This window comes from Xyrauchen texanus, chromosome 3, assembly GCF_025860055.1.
Source record: "Xyrauchen texanus isolate HMW12.3.18 chromosome 3, RBS_HiC_50CHRs, whole genome shotgun sequence".
Classification (NCBI taxonomy): Eukaryota; Metazoa; Chordata; class Actinopteri; order Cypriniformes; family Catostomidae; genus Xyrauchen; species Xyrauchen texanus.
In genome coordinates, this window is record NC_068278.1 from 48,169,238 (window position 1) to 48,194,324 (window position 25,087).

Sequence of the window (25,087 nt, forward strand, 5' to 3'; positions counted from 1 at the left end):
CACACACAGGCATACACAGGATCTGTTCTACATGTGTTACAGTACTTGTGTGTGTGTGTGTGTGTGTGTGTGTGTGTGTGAAATCCACATATGGCTAATGAGCAAATTTGTTTGTGTTTGCAAGGACATCCAAGGCTGTAAATGTTTAGCTTAACTGAGGGCCAGGGTTGAGTTAAAACCTTGAAGGTTTATTAGTGAACCTCTGTGGTCAAGTCTTTTTAATTGTTGCTGATTAAATGCATTTTCTAAACTATGAGGATAAAAAGGCTGCAAATGTTTTAAATATTGATGCGAGATCTAGTAGTTACAGATCAGTAAATAGAGAGAGAGAGATGTTACATAAAATCAGTTGGAAATTCTGTTTGCCTATTACTTCTGTAGAAGTAATAAGGGTGTCAAAACAGCTTTGGGTTTTACAAGGCTGATGTCATGAATGTGTTTTATCATGCTGAAAATAAAAAATAGCCTGTGTCAACAGAATACAGTATGAAGGAAAAGTCTATGGTCAAAGTTAGTTTAATTCATCCTCAGTCGTCAGCATGTAACTGCAGAGTCAGATTTAATTATTCAATCTGAGAGATCTGGCTCTTCAGAATGACATAATTTCTAATACACTGTGCCAGTGACAATCAGCAAGACAAACCAGTCTGCTCTCAACCAGCAATGTCATTTAAAATTAAAAAATAATCATACAACAGATAATGTGCCAAAATGATAGTCAAATGCTGAAATCTAAACTTCAATTATCAGAGTATGTTCACCTACACAAAGGACACTGCGATACTTTTTGCTGCTTACATTTGCGGTTGATGTGTTGCACTGGCTCAAGACTCTTGCTGCTGCTGCAGGCAGCCGTGGCGTGCTGGGGTGCAGGATTCTGCCTCCTCTGCAGGCAGGCCAGCATGACTGCGCAGACGCAGGTATGATTCTACAGCCACTGGTTTTCCGAGGCCGACCTGCAGAAAAATTCAAATTTCGATTTGTTAGTGATGTACCATTGTACTACAGGAAATACTGACAAACATCTGTAGGAAATACACTGATATATGTGGGAAAACCTGATCTCCAACTGTTTGGAATGGCCATTTAGGGACACCAGAGGAAGTCTGTATGTCTGTCTCAGTAAGTCTGTCTGTCTGCTGATTTAGATGGGGAAACTAGATCTCAACAGTTAGGAATGGCCATTTGGGAATTTATTCATGTAGTTTACTTTTTAATTGATAAATGGATTTTCTTAAATTAAATTATTGTATTAATTTTTTGTAATACGTAACATAATTAGATCAAATATATTGTAAAAATCTAAAATTATATTTTTACTTGTAATTGTATTATTACATTTATTGTAGTGAAGAGAAAAAAATTATATACACACACACACACACACACACACACTTTATAACCTTTTGTATATTTATAAAATGTTTATTGTAAAGGAGAGAAGAGATGATAGAGTAAAAGGGGGTTGGATTTAGGAAATGTTGCAAGCTAGATTCAAACTCATGACGCCCGCATGAGCAGGAACAGCATTGCTCAAAATGTGAATCGACATGTGCACTAGCTACAAAGCCACACCTCTGACATGTATATCTTTACTAAATTCAAGTAACACACCTAGAAAGTGCAGGAGGAGGACACACAAACAGAGGAGTGTGTAAGGTGGAGGCTTAATGTGGCTCCAGCTGCCTCTCGGCTCTGTGGGCTGAATTACAAACACACACCTGCTGCATCTACTGGCCATCCCAAAACACCCATTCGTCAACAGCTCATCACATCCTTCCATCACCGGAAAGAATAAAGCCCCACTCACCATTCCAAAACACGTTAAGAACAAACCCCACCGTTGACCTGGGAGAAACACTTTTTAGGTGCTGATGTGTGTTTTTATGAAATGATGGGTAAAAAACAAACAAGAAAATGAGTCTGCAGTTCAGATGGAGACAGCTGAGAGACAGTTTCCACTAAAGGGCTAGAGGCGATTTACAGGAGCTTGAGTGTTTGCTTGGTGTGCATGAGTACAAATGTCCATATTGTATGTGTGTGTATAACATGCTGATGAGTCGGGTTGAGGGCAAATGCCAAGCGCACATCAGGGCCAGTGACGGGCATAATCAATCTTCCTCTGGGCCATAAATCACTGGTTGCATTCCTTATCTGCCTCCCTCCATCTTCTGCTCCCTCGCTCCAGAGGAGGAAGAGAGAAAGGGGCAAGCTGCCAGGCAGGAGACAATAGGAAACAGAAGCTTTGGTGAATGTGTAATACTGACTATGCTTTTGGCAGCATTGCTGCCCACTAGCAGACACTCAGACCACCTTTCACCCAATTCTGGGATGCACTAAATGATAAAAATTACCACAGAACAAAGGCATTTTAAGTGCAGTAATGGAGTAATCTGCGGTTAAGTGCCTAAGGTTAATGGTACAATGATAACTCAGAATTAACCTTGGTAGTGTTCAAACCAGCAACCTTGCTCAGTACTTTGACTTTATCACCAATGTGCAAGCAACATGTACTTTGGTCATTACTGAAAACACATCTGATGTCATTAAGTCATCAAGCATTTACAGTCACTTCATGAACTTAATATAGACATTTGGACTATTTTTCACCACTGTTTAGGGTATAAAGGACTCCTGTTGTGGGGTGTGTTTTCCAGAATGACTTTTTGAGGCTAAAGGTGTGGTCACATAGGCTTTGAGCATACAACGTTTTTTTGTACAATGCTACAGACCAGGACATGATGTCACACTGGAGGACTTCTGGTGTAAGTAAATACAGTACAGCATCACAAATAACAATAATTATTTTAATAATATAATTTAAAATATATATATATTGTCTACTCACTTTCCTGCAAAAATAAAACATGAAGCTTTAAAATTTGTATTCTTTGTATTGAGCTCAGTGTGACGTTTACTAATAGTAAAATGTCCTCTCGTCGTACGAATTCGGAGTTCACCAAGCTTGAGCATTGGTACGCAGCATTATACAAAATGTCTTCGCATACGGTTGTGTTTCCGGTCTCCCGTGTTCGGATGTGTTTGAATGGGAGTGAATGGAGTGCGAAGTGTAGTACGACTGCACTGGAATAAGCAAAAGTGCACATATTCAGAAATGTTGTTAGTGTTAATTCACAAGTGCAATGCTTAACTTGCCCAAGTAGAACTTATTCCTCGTTCAGCATCCTTGATCAACCAATCACATTTTAGGCTAGAACAACATTCATACCAACCTATCATTCCTCTGCTTTTAGAGGTTGGTTTGGGTTAGGAGTTGGGTCAGGGTTAGGGAGCTGATTGCCTGATAGGAACGCTGCTTAAGGACCAATAAAGTATGTTGATCCAGGAACACATCCTATTTGGCTAAATCAAGTCATACCAAATGGCAACTGTGCAAATTACAGCGGTCAATGGCAGGGTGATTAAACTGAAACAGCTCAGCAAGAAATAAGGCCTGACAACCCTTTACAAACACCCATCTCATCAGTCCGACTTTCACAAGGAACAAAACCTCAAACTGCAGATAACCAAAAACACGCAATCCAAGATTCTGCTGAATCGCTATGTTTTATTGACATGAGAGAAATCTGTGTTACTTAAAGATCACAACTCTGTAAACATCTCGCGCTTGCACTCATCAATGGCTTTCTGTCACAGCAGGGAAATGGATTAGCCTTCCCGAGACTATGTTTTCAGAAATCTGCATGTGAATGCGAGCAGATGATGTGGAACTGAGCAGAAAATGAGAGTGACTGGTCGGTTTATCTGTTAATATTTATTTTTAGTACACAGGCACCATCTTTGAAATTGAGCAGCTATGTCAGCTAACATGTGATTATCAATGCACTTGAATAAATCAACTGCAAAGGCAATGAAACCTCCACCTGCGCAAGACTCCATCACTATAGATGCAACATTTATTGTTGTCTCCCTACGCTCGATAGCTGTACCCGCTCAGCACGATGAATGGCAAACAGTTGAAAGATTTCTCTAGTGTGTGTTACCTGAGATACAAGAATGGACCACATTATTAATTTACTGTTATAAAGGTATGTTATCAGTTAAAACTAGAGGGGTTTAAGCCTCGAAAATAGTGAGGTTGATTCTAGAAGATATGACTGAACCCTGGCACCATGATAAGATTAAGAAACCCAGAAATCATGGTGGTAGCTGAAAAAGTCAGCTTGAAACTTTGTCATTTTGCACATTATCATCAACAAAATATTTGTTTTTATTGACTAAAATTATATGCCATTTTAGTCACAGTAAATCTAGTCTTGCGTAGCCATACCTTTGACTTAAACAGAAAAGGTCTGTGGTCTATCGCAGTTAACATTGGCAAAGAACCACCCAACTTGGGCAGGAAAAATCCATCTAACTGACATGTAAAGCGACCAGTCACAGCCTGGTTTGTCATTTCATGATTTTTAGGGGCGGGGTTATTGGAGCTGGCTCATACCATAATAAAAAAACTTCATGGGAAAATGTGTAGCGAATGTAAGTACAGCACAGAACCTCATTACAGAGTATTTCACACACATAACTAAGTAAACAAAGCAGAATATACAGCTCTGCTCATGGACATCTGCTTTACTTTCTACTACGTGCCTCAAACCAAATGTTGAATATCTTTAAAAGAGTGTTACTAACCTGGCATTCTTGGGCAAATTCTGTGATTGTTTAGTCATCAAAAGCGCACATTGTATGAACTCCACTCGTGCTTCCACCTGGACCAGTGCAAACTAAGATCTCGGAAATCTTGTAGAGGTCAGACAATCAGATTCGGTCTGACTGGACTGAGAAAGCATTTCCAATTTTGTGTGCTTAAATCGTCAGATGGTTAGCACACAGACAGTGTGGCATGTCGTCTGAGGCTGAGACTAGAGTAAAATTGACTAAAATGAATGAATATGACATGACGAAAGATATTTTATCCAAAGAATAAAACTATGACTAAAACAAACAAACAAACAAAAAACTAAAAACCAGCAAACAGAACACTGAAGTATACTTTTAGCTGCAGTCACACTACAATCTTAGTAAACTTACTTTGAAACGCATTTGAATGGGGGAGACTGGACACGGGGCTCATTGAAGAAATGTTTCATGATGCTTCACACGAAAGTTTAAGTTGATTGAACATAACCATGACCAATCAGTGGACCCACAACCAGTAGAACATCAAAATGATACAGACTGACCCTCTTGGATCAACACAGAGTGTAAATATTTAAAAGGTGTGTGTTTTTATTGCTACCGGAAGTAGATTGTAGGCTATATTTCAACATTTTGAATATAATATTTGTCATATGTGATTTATTATTTATTAAAAACAGAAGCCCTCAAGCATGACATGTCCGTTGAGGTGTCTGAAATAATTTCCCATGCTCAAAGTCGAGCGTAGTGTAAAATTACCCAGATATCCCCAAATTAAGACATGGAGTCGAAGAAGTCTGGCAATACTGTGCATTATTCAGTTTCCACAATGAAAGTGCTTTTGAGTTTGTAACAATATATAGTTCAGGTAGATATAGGTTCATGGGGAGATCTCCAATAGACGAATTAACCTCATGCTGGCCTGAGGCCTCTATATTCTCTGAAATGCACTTCTGTGGGAGAGCCGCGAGATCGATGGACTGAAAAGTGAGGGGAAGGTGACAACAAAAAGAGGTCTAGTTGAGGATAAAAGAATAGAGGAGCATATACGAGAAAAGGCATGGTGGGCGAAAGAGGAGAACAGTTGATTTCCTGTCTATAAAATCCAGGCGGTTCTTCCATTACAACCAACACAGATTCCCTATAGGGAGCCTATATGCATTAATGTAAAGGAAAGACAGGGTTTGCATTTGTCCGTGATAACAGAGAGAAGGGGGTAGATGCGAGGGGGGCTTCTCTTTCTAACCGTGCGTTCAGACCAGAGCTGGCAAGAGCGTCAAAATTCACTCTGGCTGCCCTGCCAACAACGCTATTGAAAATTTGTGGACGCTCTGACGAATTTGAAATAGGCGGCAACGTTCGTTGAGAATGCTTGGTTTTGTGAACTATATTTAAAGGGGCCACAAAACATCCAGACATGTCGACCGGTATCTTTTTGACCACATATCACAAGTAGTGTATATCCTCATTAAATATTTTTATATATTATTATATAATATTATATAAACCATAATATCCACTTCATCAACTCACCTGGCCCCACATCATTTTTTTTATTTTATTTATATCCCTGTAAGCAAACAGGGACTGATCGTATATTACGGGAAACCCCGCCAAGGCAATAATCAGTTTCTCCTCCATTTTGTCTTCGGAACTATTGTTTGGTGGGAACCAAAGTTTACACGGTTGTGTTCTCTAGACTTCGCTAGAGCAGAGCATTTCTATATTCCAATAGGTTGCTGCCGAACCGCGTCAAAGCTCATTACCATAATGTTGGCTGCACTTGAACTTTCCTCTGACGCCCACACCGGCCAAGACTCGCCGCGCCGCTTCTCGCCGCCGAGAGATGCTGGCTGCCATAGAAAATGAATGACTTCCGGTCGATTTGACGCTCTCGACACCATAATTGAATTGAGCACTGAACGCACCATAATTGAATAGTGAACTGCCAGGTCGAGCGAATGTGTGTGTGAGAGAGACAGAGCCCCGTGCAGTGCTTTTAAAAGGCCTGTGCATCTCCCCTCTTAATAAGCCCAAACAAGTTAATCCAATCGACTAACCCAGACCCTTTTCTTCAGCTTTAACAAGCAGCCGCTACAGTTCCCCATAATCCCTCACACACACTGCACTGCTGAATGGAAAGCAATGAAAGAGCCCATTAGAAGGACAAACAGAGTCCCCGACCCTTTAACTTTAGTACAAAGCAAGCACATACACTTAAGACACTCAACACACACAGAAAGCAATCCTCTGTAACCCTGCATCTATTACAGTTTTTTACAATTGCTATGACAGATGTTTCAATACTTTTAACAATTTTCCAAAACTCTTAACACAGTTAGCACTACATCCGTCTGTGTAAGCTATACTATTAACACATTTCTTGTTGCTTTAACACAAAATGCATACAATTAACACAAATTTAAAATGCTTGAACTTCTTTTACACACAAGCTCAAACAACACCAAAACAATGGATTTTTACTGCCAAATTGACCAATGCTTTAACACTGTATGTCAGAACAGATAACACCACGTTCTAAACCTAACCTTACAGGCTAAAGTCAAGGTAAACAGCTGTTTATATTGTGAATTGAAACACAAATATATCCCCTGTATTTTATTCTATTGTTACTGAGAAACAGCTGATTGAATTATGGAAATATATAAATCACAGCTGATTCCCATCTAGGAAACACACTCAGGTGTTGAGGTTCTTTCAATCGCATGACCATATGGTATAATGTAAAAGAGGACCTTTTGGGCTGATGTTTTGTGGAAAGGGAACAATATAGAGCAACAAAAGAAAGAAAGAAAAATGTCTGCACTAGGTAGAGGAAGACGTATACCAGGACAAGGGAGAGGAGTGGGACAAGGGCAAGGGAAAGGGAGAGGAGTGGGACAAGGGCAAGGGCAAGGGCAAGGGAGAGGAGTGGGGCGAGGGAGAGGAGTGGGACAAGGACAAGGGAGAGGAGTGGGGCGAGGGAGAGGAGTGGGACAAGGACAAAGACAAGGGAGAGGAGTGGGGCGAGGGAGAGGAGTGGGACATGGGCAAGGGAGAGGCATGGGACAAGGACAAGGGAGAGGAGTGGGACAAGGGCAAGGGCAAGGGCATTTCTCGGACTCTAGCTAAACACAGAGTTCAAATGAAACAATTATATAAGTTCCTTTTGAAAGGAATGGTGAGCAAAGAACATATTTTTTTTATTGAATTTCTGCAGCAAAAGACCTAAACCCAACAAAACAAAAATGTAGAGAGGCTTCAAAAGAAACTGCAGTGCAAAACACAATCTATGATCAATACAATATACTGTCTGTTGTATAAGACCTGACACATATAAAATAATGCAGTTTCTGTAATTCCATCTGATGTTTGTGTTTTTATGACATTGAGCTATGATTGACTAAATCTTCCTGTTGGACGAGAACATACTGTATGTTAGTGTTTTGAAAAATTATTTGATTTTGAGACATGTTTGCAGTGTTTTGGTAGACATAGTGTATTGTTGCTAGTGTATTATTGTATTTTGAAAATTAGTGTTGGAGTTTAGTTTACAATGTGTGATTTTGAGCATGAAATTAATTGTTTTGCCAATTGTGTGTTGTAGGTGTGTTGGTGCGTTAAGAGTTTAGGAAATTTGTTAAAAGTATTGAAAAAATTGTCATAGCGATTGTAAAAAACTGTATTATAAACTGAGCATGCACGCACGCACACACGCAAGCTATGTAAATGGAGGAATAGTACCATTGATGTCTATTTTATTTATATACAGCTTATTATAATTACAAAAGACTAGCCCTAACTCAAGACCTAATCCTAGTCCTAATTTTATTTTTTAATTCTACAATACAAAATAATACAATATTTTATTAATAATAAAATATCTAAAAAATTAGAATAATTTATAGTTTTAGGAGGTCCCCAAAAGGGGAAATTGACAGATTTTGAAAACATCTGGGGAAAACTTGTCAGACTTATTTAACACTGGACTTTTCAAACTTTTTTATGCCAAGGACCCACAAATTAGGGCAGGGCGTTTTTTCAAAATAATTCGAATTTGAATTTTGACACAATAATTTTAAAAATTGTGTTTTGTGACAGTTATGGGCACTTAATTTCAAATCATAGAGAGGCTATATATGGGAGAATCAAACATCTGCTACTACTTTTGCCATGATGATTCAGATAGATCGCTAATTATTGCTTTGTTCTATGACGTTTTTGAAATGTCCTGCATCTATAGCCAACTTTGGCAAGCGATCATTTAGAAAAACTTTGAGAGTTGTAATGCTAAATTATTTTATATTGCTGCACTGCTCAGTGTGAACCGCTAGAGGGCGCATCTCTATCTGCAAGGGTTTATGAATATACACACAAATTGTTTGATATACAGTGAGTACTTTCTAGATAAACTTGATCATTTGTAGATATTGAACATAGTTTAGCTTAAATAAATACCTACACTGGCTAAGAATTATTTTGCAGTTATGCTTATTCTAATATTTATATGGGTTAATTAGATTTGAATGTATTTTACATGTACACACTGTTGACAACTTCCCCTTGTGTTGCATTTGTTTCCTATAATGAAAATAACTTAGATTTCTCTAACCAGGTTGCCTTGCATTCTAATAAAGAACATACAATTTGAATCATGTTGGAGTACATTTAAAAGTTGAAAAAATCTAATCCTAATTTTTTTTTGCCATCTCACCCAGCCCCACCCCAAATATGATGATGTCCTTGTGAGGGAACCCCTTTCTAAAATATATAGGCAGCTATACATTTTAATGTTTATTTATGAATAAAACATCAGCAAGACAACATATTTGCAAAATTAAATATCTGGATTTAAACCCGCGGCAAAACATTTTCAACAATTCAAATTAATTTGTACAATGGATTTCACCAAAACATTTATTTAAAACAGCTTTACAGGATATACTGCCTTACTGTACTTTGCCTAGAGTGGAAACTATCACTGTCAATAAAATTAATTAATTAATTAATTAATTTAATAATTTCCTACCAGTCTTCAGAAAGCAGGATGAAACATAAACAATTTAACATTTGAAAAATGTTAACTCATTAATTTATGTTAAAATATATCTTACAATAATAAAATACAAAAGCATAAAAAAATCTGAACACATCAAGTCTTGCACACGTGCACGCACACACACATTATACATTAGAACAAAGACAATCAATGCTAAACAAACACAAACAAACCTTCAGTGCAGACATCTGCAGACGGGCCAACACTCAGAGACATAAATCCAACAATTGTAAAAAAAAAGACTGCATGTAGATGTGCACATGTACGCGCGCGCCACACACACACACACACACACACACACACACACACACACACACACACACACACACACACACACACACACACACAGTTGTGTTTCCATGTTTTATGGGGACTTTCCATAGACATAATGGTTTTTATACTGTACAAACTTTATATTCTATCCCCTAAACCTAACCCTACCCCTAAACCTAACCCTCACAGAAAACTTTTTGCATTTTTACATTTACAAAAAACATAATTTAGTATGATTTATAAGCTGTTTTCCTCATGGGGACCGACAAAATGTCCCCACAAGGTCAAAAATTTCAGGTTTTACTATCCTTATGGGGACATTTGGTCCCCACAAAGTGATAAATACACGCTCACACACACACACACACACACACACACACACACACACACACACACACACACACACACACACACACACTTATGCTACCCTAACAATACAAGCCTCTGGACACACATGCAGGAGAGGACGTAAAACCCCCAGAGCGAAAAACAGTCCTGCTGACAACAAACAAACACATAGTCTCATTCAATCACTAACAATATCCACATCTGCTATAGTACCGTCTCCATTCCAGGGTCAAACACAGTTCATTGTATTGTGAACAAGTGAAAACACGTGGATGATCGAATATTTTGCTTCTCGAAGAGCGTACACAAACATATTGTAGCAGTCATTTCTTCCTTTTCTGCTTTCCAAGCCAAAACTCGGGCCGTATGCAGGAGTTGGATGATAATACGATGAAGTCTAACTCTGTCACAGCACGCGAGACTGCGCCTTTTATCTTGAATCATGCTACAATAGCCCAAATTAATGTTGTCACATCGGTGGCTGGAGCACCAGCTAACTGACCGCTGAGACAAAACTCTGAGCGATGTGTGTGTGTGTGTGTATGAGATTACTGCTGTTGTGAAGTTTTTCCATGCGAACAGAGAGAGCTGTTGCTGATGTAGTCACTTAATGCATCCAAAATCAGACATTCAGAAGGTTAGTTCTCATTCATCTAGCATAGCTACCTTATTTCTGTTTGATTCTGAAAAGAAACGACAGGCATTTAAATATAAATGAAAAGCAAACAAAAGTCTCAACTCCTTTTTCCTACGTTCTCTGCGGTTTCTCCTCTTTTAAACACACTGAAATGGCATCATTCAACAAAGAGTGCTATAATATTCATATTCAAAACAAGTAGAAGTTGATGAGGTTGAAAAGTTGCAGTTTAAATAAATGGGTAATTGATGCATAACTTATTTTATACATCAATAGTTAGTTTTATCCTGGCCCTGCGGTGTGACAACTGAATTTTTCAAAGTACAAATAATCCATGTAGTCTCTCAATTAATTTTATCATTTAAAACTGCCTACATAATAATTATAAAATAACAAAAATATAGCAAAATGCTGTTTAAAAAAAAAAGTTAAAATTTACTTTTCTGTTTAGATGCAATTTTCCACCGATGCGGACCGAACAATGTAGCAAAATACTCTAACAGTGTTTCCCGCAGCGCAAATCAGCGGCAGTGCTGCCCTCTACTGTATCTACAGTGTGAAACACACAACACTACCAGTGTATTTCCAATACCGATTCTCGAACAAATTACTCAAATGAGCAGATTCTTTTGAATCTGCCGCACGAAACATACACCGCTTCCGGTACAATCAGATTCCCAAACAAATTACTCTTCTGAGCCGTTTCTGTTTAGTGAATCAAAAACACTTGTACATCTGTCGGAGCAGTTGCAGAATTATTCTTAAATTGATGCACAAGTTTTGAATGTCCAAATGAAATAAGAACCATTAAGTGAAATCGGAACTAGAAGCATTAAATTCCTTTTCATTCCCATCCCTAAGAAGAAATAACAAACCATTAGAATCCGCAAAAAAGTGCATCTAATCTCAAAAAGCACAGCACTTGCCATCACACTGTCACACAAATGAACTCATTCACATCACAGGGGACTCTGTTTAAAATTAACACAAGATGAAAACAATGGCCTATTCTACACAAACACCCCCACCCCCAAAGGCATTCATTTGTTAGTGTGAATATTCAAGTGTCTTCTCATGCCGTATTTTGTTCATTGTTTGTTGTGCCGTTTGATCACAGCCTGAGGGGCTGAAGTCTGAAAGATGAGCCGCTGTCGTTTGGCAGAGTAAAAAAACACGCAGATGTTCAGCAGTAATGCATAAAAGCTTAATGTACCATTGATAGTTCAAATCGATAGAAAAGTATTGAAGCCAAAGAGTTTTACACCCCTTTAGCTCTGATGAAAACTGCAACAATGTCAGCGTTCTCGAGGACACAATCAAGTATCCCAGAATGCACTTGCAGGCCGGCTGACCTCAATTTTGCACAAGTCATTACCATTGAGTGAGAAACAATCAATTACTGTGGAAAAATACATTTTGCAAGCACAAAACAGTAGTTTACAGTAACCTAGAAACCTTCAATAATCACTGAAACAAAATCAGTTATGGCAAACCAATAACAGACAACAGAATGGGAGCAATATTGAACAAACACTGCATAGATGAAACAAATGCACATACAGAGATGCACAACTCTCTTCTCTGTTAATGGTCAGCATTATAGCAGTTGTTTGGTAAATGGTACATACTGTATTCATTTAGTCATAATTTAGTTTTGGACTCCATAACCTATTATTGAGCAGACAGATTGATGTGATGACCCACTTATACATGACATTTTGTAAACATGTTTTGAGCATGGACATCTTGAGTTTAGTAGCTTTATCAAAAACAACCAATCACATTAGTGCTCAAAATCATTAGCAGTGCTTGCTATTGAATGAAAAAACAATTCCTATAGACTGCCACGTAAGGACAGACTAGAGCCATTTCAAGGGACCAAAATATCATAAGGACTTGCGGTTGGGCTCATTTGACAAGTAAGCAAGTAAATCCCCAGCAATGCGCTGAAAAACCCTGAATTTTGGCAGAATTTTCTCATCCAGTCTTGTAATGCATACAGTGCTGTGAAAAAGTTTTAGCCCCCTTCCTGATTTCTTTTATTTATTTTCATACTAAATTGTTTTAGATCTTCAAACGAGATATAACATAAAACAAAGGCAACCAGAGTAAACAGAAAATACAGTTTTCAAATATATATGTTTGTTATTGAAGCAAAAAAGTTATCCTATATCACCCATGTGAAAGACGAACTTCCCCCTTAAACCTAATAGCTGGTTGTGAACCTTTAGCAACAACAACTGCAACCAAATGCTTCTGATAACCGGAGAACAGTCTTTCACAATGCTGTGGTGAAATTTTGGCCCACTCTTCTTTGCAGAACTGCTTTAGTTCAGTCACACAGGAGGGTTTTTGAGCATTAACTGCCTGTTTAAGGTCCTGTCACGGCATCTCAATTGGGTTCAAGTCAGGACATTGACTAAGCCACTCCAAAACTTTAACTTGGCTTCTTTTAGCCATTAAGAGGTGGACTTACTCCTATGCTTTGGATCATTGTTTTGCTGCATGATCCAGTTGCGCTTGAGCTTCAACTCATGGACTGATAACCAGATGTTCTCCTTTAGGATTTTCTCTAAAGCAGCAAAGCATCCCCACACCATCACTACTACCACCACCATGCTTGACCGTAGGTGTGATGTTCTTTTTGTGGAATTCTGTGTTTGATTTACAGCAGATTTAAAGGGACCCCGGTCTTCCAAACAGTTCCACTTTTGACTCATCAGTCCACAGAACATTCTCCCAAAAGGTTTAAGGATCATCAAGGATCATCAAAATTCAGATGAGCCTTTACGTTGTTCTGGGTTAGCAGTGGTTTTCGCCTCTCCACTCTTCCATGGATGCCATTTTTGTCAGTGTCTTTCCAATAGTGTAGTCATGAACAGTGACCTTTATTGATACAAGAGAGGCCTGCAGTTCCTTGGATGTTGTCCTGGCTTTTTTGTGACTTCCTGGATGAGTCGTCGCTGTGCTCGTGGAGGAATTTTGGAACGTCGGCCACTTCTGGGAAGGTTCACTACTGTGCAAAGATTTCTCCATTTGGAGATAATAGCTCTCACTGTGGTTCTTTGGAGTCCCAGAGCCTTTAAAATAGCTTTGTAACCCTTCCCAGACTCATGTAAGGGCTGGCAGTAATCAGGCCTTGGTGTGTCTAGTCCAGCTGAACCCCATTATGAATGTAGTATCATAGATTTGGGGATTTAGCAACTAAGAGGCAAATACTTTTTTCCCACAGGCTCAGTTTGTATCAGATAACTTTTTGCTTCAATAAATAACATTATAATTTAAAAAAATTATTTTGTGTTTACTCATATTGCCTCTGTTCTATATTAGATTTTGTTAGCATTTTTTTTAAACAATTAATTTGAGATATACACAAAAGCAGAAGAAATCAGGATACATTTCATAGCACTGTACACACACGCAATGCACGCACACAAACATGTGCATGCCTCTACATGGCCTTATAAGACATCTCCTCTCCTCTGAGTTAATCAGTTTTCTGTCAAATAATCAGAGAGAAAGCGAGAGAGCGCGAATAACAGCCCTGTCCAAAGTGGCAGAAAAATATCCGGCACCTTCCTTATCACACGAATGTACGATAAAGACCCACGTTATCATACTTCTTCTGAGAGACATGGGGTAGTGAAAGTGAGTGTGAGATGGGGTATGTGTGCAATATATGTGCATGCATGTGCAGGGGTATAGTACCAAATTTTGGGCCCCAGATCAATTTGGTTTGTGGTGGGGATAATATACATTATAAACATTTTAGATGGATATATAACAGTGCTAATTCACAGCTTTTTATTTACAAACTCAAATATTATTATATCTGGCCTACTAGCAAAATTAATTATACATGTATAATGAGTTTTCTTGTTGCCAAAATCACCATAACATTTCTGAAATGAGAAGAGTGCCAGGTTGTTCGGTCATTTCTCAGACATTTCTCCTCAAAGATAGTTTTAGAAAGTCTTAACTTGTTAACTTATGCTTACACAGGGTCCGAAAAGGTTCCATATTCTAGGTATATTTTGGTTACAATTTCCATTTAACTTTAATATAAAATAAATGATTTCTCAGCTCAAGCTGTTAATGATGAAAGGTTAGAAGTAACCTTCTAGGTACAATTTGAAAATATTCATTTTACAAATTTCAGTTTTTCATCATATTGGTTGCATTTTAGCTATTGAAAAAAAGGTCAAATTCATTATATTCCATCAATAAATGTCTTGAAACTGCATTTATTATTTTGCATATACATTTGTTAGGTTTATTGCTTACATGCATAAAGATGTATGAGGCAGATGTTGACAGTTTGATATGAATCGTGCAAGACACTTTATTAAGCAAGTATCTGATTGTTGTTTACTGTTATGAAAAGCATGTAATGATGCAGTTGCTAATAATGTTACCTACCACCTGGTGAATATTTCTCACGTTTTATTTTCTCACCCCAAAATTGTTTTTCTCGCATTTGGCACATGCTAGGTGTTCATTTTGCTAACTACACTGAGATGTATGGCTCAATTTTCTTCTGGAAAAACAATTCTGCTACTTCCCGCTCTTTTCTCCGCTCCTTTTTCTTTTGAATGTCAGATTTTCGATTAATTTCTGTAGATACATTAATGGACTAAGCAAATGACATAATGATGAACTCAGTTTGGACAGCATGTCAGTGATGGATCAGACCACTTTCACTTTGTTGAGGGGGGTGGGGGTCGCTACCATGGGAGGAGACAAGGCAGATTATAGGGGACTCCCCATTTTTACAGGTGGAAAACAGAGCCTTGCAACTTTATATTATAATTTGTTTTGTGTGTATATATATATATATAACAAAATATAATATAATGGAATATAATTGAATCCTTTCTGAGGGCCACCCTCCAGTGAGGGCCCATTTCTCAGGTCCATCGTTTCCCGCGGTCTGACGCCCCTGTGTAGCTATGTGTCTGAAGGTGGCCGCTAAAGGAGGAAATGATGATGGAAATCTTTTTTTACACTCAGAAATGATTTGATCTCAACTGTTTGTACATCCTTGGCTATGGTTTGGAGAAAAGTATGTTCTTACAAAACCTCCCTTTGGAATATTCTCATTTGGAAAAAACAATCCAAATATTAAATGTTTTTTGTTAGTGTTTTTATTCTAAAAACACATAAAGTTCTCTGTTGGGGTTAGGTTTTATCTATACACTATATTACTAATTACTATTGTTTGGTTCGAGTCCACCTTAGTCGAATCAGAGTCAAGTCCGAGTCTTTAAATACTCGAGTCCAAATCCAAACGGGGCCGAGTCGGACTCAAGACCGTCCATAACAGTCGGAGTCCAAATGAATCTGTTCATGAATCTGAATTCAAATTGTAACCGTAAAATATATTTTAAGATTACTGTTTAAATTTCACAACTAAAAAAAACTATTGTCAATACAAATGTAACAAAAACACCTTTGTTGCATTTCATATATACATTTTATTATTAGTATCCTAATGAACAGACTTCAAAGTGGAGGGTTAGGATAATGAATGAAACCATATGCTATAGGTGTATGATGAAGACAAAACTGTCCAACACTTCTTGTTGCATTCTGTTGATGTTTCAGTTATTTCTTGCTTTTTTCCCCTCCACTCAAACATAGACTAAATAAAGTGAAAACTGTGTTAGTCATTAAAACCAGAGTTATTATTGTTTCACATTTTAATTTAGTTTTTTAGTTTGCAATTTAGTTTAGTTTTATCTAAAATGATCCCTATCTAAAGAAATTATATTTACTGAGATTTCTTTTTGTCTCTATCTGCCGACTGGTTTGGGAAAATAATGAGTCAACACAGTCATAATTAGCACTTGCTAAGAAGTTACATCTCACAGCTTGACTGTGTATGTTACATCCAAAAACACTGGTAAAGCCCACTGCTATTATTAGGGCAAATTAACACGGGCATGATTGTTAATTCACTGAAAACATGGGGCAGTTCCATGCACTGCTGGTGCACCTAAAATCCTGATGCATCGTTAAAATAAAAATAAAGAAAAAATATATTTAGTACTACCTTCAAGAAGCAATTTGACAACAGATACTCACATATAATCCACAAGACAAAATGGTAACAGAATTTAAACAAATGATCCGGTTCATAAGTTTACATTCCCTTGGTTCTAAAAGGACTAGTTCACCTAAAAATGAAAATTCAGTCATTGTTTATTCACCCGTGTTGTTATAACTCCATATGATTTTCATTCTTTTTCTTACACACACACACACACACACACACACACACACACACATGTTGTGTTTCCATGTTATATGGGGACTTTCCATAGACATAATGGTTTTTATACTGTACAAACTTTATATTCTATCCCCTAAACCTAACCCTACCCCTAAACCTAACCCTCACAGAAAACTTTCTGCATTTTTACATTTTCAAAAAACATAATTTAGTATGATTTATAAGCTGTTTTCCTCATGGGGACCGACAAAATGTCCCCACAAGGTCAAAAATTTCGGGTTTTACTATCCTTATGGGTACATTTGGTCCCCACAAAGTGATAAATACACGCTCACACACACACACACACACACACACACACACACACACACAGATAAGTGATGTCACATAATGGCAGTTTATGGTGACCAATTCTTCAAGCTTCAAAAGAACATATATGTTTAATTCAGAAGTCTAACAAACTATTGTATGCGACTCATGTCTTGTTCTGAAGGAATATGATAAGGTTTGGGGATAAATAAACTGAAATCAGATGTATTAAGTGAAACTCTTCACTGACCGTTGATCTCCTGTTTGCGTTCATGAGACAGACTGCACGCGAGCTTTAGAGCTACTGAATCAAGAGCAAACTATTTAATGTGGTGTGTTGCTTCCTCTATGATTAATGACTGTTTGTGTAATTATTGTTCATGAGTCCCTGCTTTGTCCTGAGCTGTGAAGCTGCCCACATTTCTTAAGAAAAATTTTGTAAATTTTTGGGCTTCCCAGCATCTTCTGCACATTAAGAGTTCTTCCCAACAGTGACTAAATTATATAGGCATCCAGGTTTTGACACTTAGGATAATTGATGGACACATACACAACTATTACAAAAGGTGCACACATTAATTGACACTCAAGAAGGCAACACAAGAACCAAGGGGATGCAAAATTTTGAACAGGATAATTTGTGTAATGTAGCTTTTGAAGGGCAGAACTACATAAAATATATAATGTTTTATCTTGTATATATGCATACTATCTGAAAGGGGTGTGAAACCATATAGGCCTAAAATCTGGGTTACAGTGAGTCACTTACAATGAAAGAGAGTGGGGGAAATGAAAGTGAATGTGGCCAATTTTTGGAGGGTTTAAACAAAGAAATGTGAAGCTTACAATTTTATAAAAGCACGTGCAATAATTCTTCTGTTAAAACTCATGTATTGTTTGAGCTGTAAAGTTGTTTAAATAGTCATTTTTACAGTCGCTTTAGGGTTGGTTGACATTACATCATCATGGCAATGAAGCAGTAAAATTGGCTATAACTTTACACAAATAAGTGTAAGTGATTAGTAAGTGATTTTATCACACAAAAATGATGTTTACACACATATCCTTTCGGTCTTGTGTGGCTAAGCTTTTGAAACAGTCAGTATTTTAACGCTCACAAATGGTCCCCATTCACTTTCATTGTAAGTGCCTCACTGTAACCTCGATTTTTGCCTTTTTAATATAAAAGGAGGGACGAGTCAAAATGTATTTTTATGGTAATCAACATTATGCCATGAATGCTTAACTTGTATTGAACCCAGAATATTCCTTTAAGTGCTTGCACTATGTAAAAAGTGCAGTGTAGCTGTCTGAATGTGACACTTGTCTGATTTTCCTCTGTGCTCGTGTGGAAAATGAATATTCAGAAAACACTCTGCTTACATTTTCACGTGTTGCGCTAAGACATGGATTGGCTTCTTTCAGCTCATTGTTGAAAACACATTTTTGCATTATTTTGGGTATTTGCGCTGACTGAGAAAATAACTTCATATTTCATTGTGCGTTTTATTGAGGAAAAAACTATAAAAGTACATATTTTAAGCAGCTTGTCAATGCTTTTAAAATAGAAAAACAATAAATAGGTGCTGTTTATCTGTTTCAGAGTTGACGTCTACTTTAGCAATAAAACATATTTTCCCCGACTATTTAAAAAGTTACAGTTAATTCATCAAGGACCAGTTTGACTTGACACTGTGTGGAACACAAGAGACTACAGATGCCCAAATGTGCGGATACATTACGCCTTAAAAGATTAAGAGCCCAATATTAATACATTTTTTCTTAATTTTTACATGTTGCTTTAGTAAACTGTGAGAGACATGATGTTTGTGACTTGACTTAATAAAGTTCTTAACCATGATGAAACAGCGATGCGAGCGCCATCTTGGCTACACAAACTCTGCATGTGATTTTACCAGTTGTCAGGTCCTGTGCTGTGCGAAACTGCCTTGTAGTTTCCAGTACATTGGCTACATACCTGCCTTTATGTGTTCGTCATGCCAGCCACCTCGTTAATCGATGTTATACAGCAGTCTCCGTAGAAGAATTCTAGTGTATTGGTTGACTGAGTGTGCTGCTCTGCAGGTGTGTTTGCTCAACATGGTGAAACAAACTCTGGATACGTCTGTGACATCAGGGGTGCTAAAACTACTTGCAGACAGTGTCCATTTATTTCTGTTTCGTTATTTTTATGTATTTATTTTGTTCATTGCATCACAAATCAAATGCTATGGACTCAGCAAAAATCCCGAGTCCCAAAGGCTCGAGTCCGAGTCAAGTCAGAGTAAAAATGCATCCGAGTTCGTGACAAGTCCAAGTCAGTTAAAATTGGACTCGCTACTCGGACTTGAGTCTGAACTTGAGTATCCCAACTCTACTGATTACTATAAGCTTTATAGAAAAACAATAGAAGTCTGTGGTGTGTCCCCATTTAGACAGGTAACTGCTAAAAAAAACACGTGTGAGAGCTTGTGCTTACAGAAGCTTTCAAAGAAAGGAGTCCCAGTTCAACACTGCTGCCATCATTGGTCATTATCTCCTTCTATCACTATATGAGGTGTTCCTGAACTAAACAGACTTAGGCACAGCTGACAAAGCTGCTTTGCAAAATGAAATAAAAAGCAGAGCATTTAAAAAAACACACACTGTCTCGCAACGTGAAGTCATTAACTCTCAGATCTGACACTCAACCGAATGTCATATCTGTAGTCATTCGAAGATTTCTTGCATGTGCTACGTGAACACTGCAGAACAATGAGGCACAAGTCTAATTTTACTGTGTAAATCTGATATGTGTCTAAATTTGGCAATATGATTTCAATGTGAACAATCATTCAGAATTCATGTGATTTTTTTACCACAATCTGTTTAGAAATGTAGCATAATTACGTACTTGATTTACCCTTGAAAGGTAAATCAAATCTGAAAGTTAAAATGTTAATGCTAATGCATAGAATGCTTAGTAAGGCGCTATATACATTCAGCTGCTCGAAATAAAAAAATAAACCCTGACAGGGTAATCGGGACTGGTATCACCCTGAAGGGGGTTAATTTTGTGCTAATGACCGACTGACTATACATTATCCGGCATATTACACAGCTACCTTCCAAATAAATAAATTAACATAAAATATTGATTTGTGTTGAAATTGTTATATGCGAGAAGAATAAAATACTGGACTCTGATATATTGACCTCCGATTTGTGTCGGAGTTCTGTTGGTCTTCATTATGTGAAAATGACCATATGAGTGCTCGTTATCCCACTTTTTACAAGACTTCTTGCAAAAATGTTTTGAATAAATTGACATGAAATATTGATTTGAGATTTATTAGCTTATATAGATTGAAGGGTTCGTCGAGTGATTTGAGAATTAGGAAAGATTTGCAATACATAAATTACTTCTCTGATGTCACTTTATCCCTCGATTTGCTTTTGTAATTCAGAAATAGAGCCATGTTATATTGATATTATGTATTCTGTTGATGATATTATGATGGATATGCCAGGACTGGGTGTTTTAAGTCTGTTTCGAAAAGTGTCAGATACACGCCACAGCTAAAAAGACATGGGAACAACCTGACCTAAATGAATTGAATTGAATGAATTGAAATCGGATTCAGGCACTTTGGTTTGCGATGTGAATTTAGCCTTGAAGTCTCTTATGCAACTTTTGAACAGGACACAAAAACAACACCAACAGGGTGACGGTCACGAGGTCACAAGAGAAGCTTGGAAAGTTATTTTGTGACAGATTCTCTGATCCGATCCATTTATTCAAGAACACTGTTTATTCCGTGGATGATGTCATGAAATCCTACCACAAAACAAACACAAGGCCTTAAACCTCTCATGCAAGCACTCAAGAATAGGTGCAGTCATGCAAAACCCTGCTTATGATGAGACATGCCCTATGACCTTCTCTCCCTCTCTTCATCGTGGCACACACGTCCCTAAGCAGAGTTCAGCATCTTAAATTACCGCCTGCCCTTTTCCCACTGTGCGCTGCCCTCCTTTCCTGACCCTCCGCTTAGTTGACGCGGAACTGCACATAATTAAATGTTAATCTAAAAAAAAAAAAAACCTTTCCATCTCCCTATCTCATCCGATCTCTCCTCCACATTTTGGGGAAGAGATCTAGTTAGAGATTGCATTAGCATGAAAAAGCAGGCTGGTAATTGTCTTCACCCAGCAGAGTGATCTGTATCTCGGTGAGCAGAGAAATCTGAGGATTAGTTAAAAAGAAAACACCTTTATCTCAACAGAAGGAAGATGCTGCCCACAGCCAAAGAACCTTGGATTAAATTACACTAAGAAGAAGATGTGGACACTGACTTCAAAAAATAATAAAATAAAATAGACCAGCGGGAGACTAAACCTCAGTTTAAACTGCTGAACACTTCCACAAAACCGTTCTCTAATCTATTAATATGCATTTCTGTTGAAAACGAGGGATGGGATTGAGTCGGTTGTTAAACGCAATTTGAGATATGCGTTGTGTATTAAAGGGGTTAGCTATCACTAAATCGTGCCTGCGGGCCTCCTGCCCTCCTTTAATCTGCATTTTAGCTTTCTGCTTGGTGGATTCACACTCCACACACACACGCACGCACACCACGCGTACACACACACACACACACACACACACACACACACACACACACACACACACACACACACACGCACACTTAAAGGAGTCATCACAGTTTTAAAGGAATGGTTCACAAACAATTTTTTTTAAATCTTGCCCTCAAGAGCTCTCAAATTTCATTTGTGCATGTGTATTTTCAAACTTGAAAATACACTGATTTATTTCTTTGCATCAAGTTTTTCTCTCAAAACTCCTTTGAAATAAAAACACAAACAAATTGGTTGCAATTTGTAAAATGAGATTACAGAGCTAGAAAATGTATGTGAGCATAGCCCAAATAATTTGGTCTTGAAAGAATTTAATCAGAAATGCTTGAGTAGATACTGAAATCTTTGACTTTGACTGCAGACACGGGATTTTTGGGAAACTGAGCACAATTTTAAGACCTTTTCTGAAATTACTGGGGTCTTTTTCTCAGTAGAAAAACAGCACTAGAATTTTAACCACAAGTCTCCATTTGTTCTCCATTCAGACTCATTACGTTTTAGAAAACAAACCTGAGATTTTAAAGAGTTCTCATTTGTGATTTGTGATCTGTCCTTAGGCACACGGTCTACTCTAATCTTGTCCACCGGAAACGTTCAATCATTCTGCCTATATGCCACACACTACCAACAAATACTTCTGGAGAAGAAAAGCACACCCACCTCCAAGGCAAAAGTTCAGCCACCAAATAATCTAATATATCATAAGCTTCTTTATTTCTCCTTGCAGTCTTCCTTGAGATGAAGTGTTTTCCCTGCAAGCAGTACTGAGCAGAGTCTGTTTGCCACTGTGGGATTAATGGCAGTGTCAGGCTGGAAGTTAAGAACTGGCAACTGACCTTCTCCACCACACAGAACTCAATGTGCAATTAACTTAATCCCATCGCACAGAAGAAACCCACTTCAAAGCAGTTCTGGTGTGTGGATAAGATGCATAAATTTAGCAAACAAAAACACTTTCAAATGAAAAAGCATTAATGTGGACACAGTTCTAGTTTAAATGAGAAATAATGGGGGAAAAAGGCATTTTGCAGGTGTCCATTTTGGTATAGGAATTCACAACACTTTTGAAGACCTTCAAAGGGGTTTTGCCTAGATTGTTTGAAATCTCCGTTTGGCATTTACAAACATCATTGTTTTGAAAATGGCATTTTCAAAACTCTCCATTTTCGTTGTAGAAAAACATTGTTCTAGTGTGGATGAGAGGTAGCTAAACGTAGCCAAATCAATGCGCTTTCCAATGAAAATACATTCAAACGAAAATGCATTAGTGTGGATGTAGTTTCATTTCAGTTTACCATTTACATAAAAAAATAAAAAGGTGGTTCACAGGTGTGGCACAGGAATTCACACTTGTGAAGACCTTGAAAAGTGTTTTGCCTGGGTTGTTCCAATGAATTTACGGTAAACAGACCAAAAGAAAGGATCTGTTTGTGTGGAAAGCACAGTATGTGTCCATGTGTGTCCCGTCTGTGGGGTAAGCGGAGCTGATGAGAGATTGACAGATTGAGTGTACAGGATATGGGTCAGGAGACTTTGTGTGGAGATATACGACTCCCTCTCTGATCGGCAGTCTCTGACCTTCCAATGCATGCTCCTTAACTTCCTCATTAAGCTGTCACACGGCCGGCCAAAAACAAACCAGAGCTCAAAGCGTATCTTCCTCCCATTCACGCACCCAACCTTCGTCCTCAAAAAGAGAGACAAACCGGGAGACTGCTGGATCCGTTTTCAGCGTCTCAGCTTGCCCGGCCATAGTAAATGTGCTCAATATTTGCAATGATTAAACCAGTCATCCCGTCTGGCCATTGACAGTCTGCCTCTGCAATAATATCCTATTTGAATAATGATAAGATATCTCTTCTCCTCTTTCCCTGTATCCCCTGTCCCCATTCCTCTGTGCCTTCCTGGTCGGGTCTCTGATAGACATTAATTCCAGATTCATCTATAAAGTCAAGCTCATGCATATTTAACAGAATCTATTAATTTAGGATTAAATTATAAAAGCCTGTTTCTCTTTAATTGTTTTTTATAGCTGCATAATTGGTTGTAGGGACCAAACAAGACCCGGTATATCAAAGAAAAAACAAGGCCAAAGAAAGCAAAAGCCACAGAGAGTACAGTCTCTGCAAGCTCACACACAGGATATGTATGTGCTCAGTAAATCCCAAACAAAACACACAAACAAACTCAAGAGTCGAAGGCAGCTATGAATGGCCTTTCGGTTTAATTGGACCTCACAGTTGGACTTGAGGGACCTCTAACAGAGAGAAGACAGATCCACAGTTGATGGACTTGATTTCTGACAGCCTTCACTCTAAATTGTAATTTAGATGACAAGAAATTAGACTAAGAAATCATAAAAGCCTGGGAGCGTGACATTTTGTTATGTCCGCAACAGCATAAACACAGAGATCTGAAGCCCCCGGAAGTCATTGCTTTTCAAAGTGACTTGGAATTTTAAGGCAAAATGCTCAACAGAGACTTTTGGTGGTACAAAAAAGTGGAGCGGAGTTCAACTTAATGCAAATTATGAAATCTGGCAATTACCACTGGGAGAGCAAACAGTGGAGCTGCAACTGTATCGATTAGGATGCCTACTAGCAAACAACTAGCACCTTGGTGACCACAGCTAATTATTTGGTGTCATTGAGCGTGTTTACATGTATGATCTTACATCGATTATGCTTAAAAAGTCGGCAATGTGCAAGGTAAGGTCTGGGTAAGGGCATAAACAGTTTAACCGATAGACACAAAGAATTCTGCCCATTACCCCAAATCCAGGTTGCATGTAAACACCATAACCAGCTTTCTTACTGGCTTACCCAGTACGCACAAGTGTTGTGCGCATACCTGTTTAAGGTTTGATATCAAACCGTATAGAATAACCCTAGGATTTCAAATCCCATATTATATTTCTCACAGTTTTCAAGTGTTT

General features: G+C 38.1%; 1 protein-coding gene across 1 annotated transcript in view; it reads right to left on the reverse strand.

Moving 5' to 3' along the window:
• The window catches only part of LOC127625182 (protein FAM222A-like), an 85,139-nt gene that overhangs the window by 33,989 nt on the left and 26,063 nt on the right, over window positions 1–25,087 (reverse strand). The window contains exon 2 of the mRNA XM_052100293.1: window positions 799–956. Coding sequence (XP_051956253.1) covers window positions 799–904 — 106 coding nt within the window. The 5' untranslated portion in view covers window positions 905–956. The remainder of the gene's footprint in view (window positions 1–798; window positions 957–25,087) is intronic.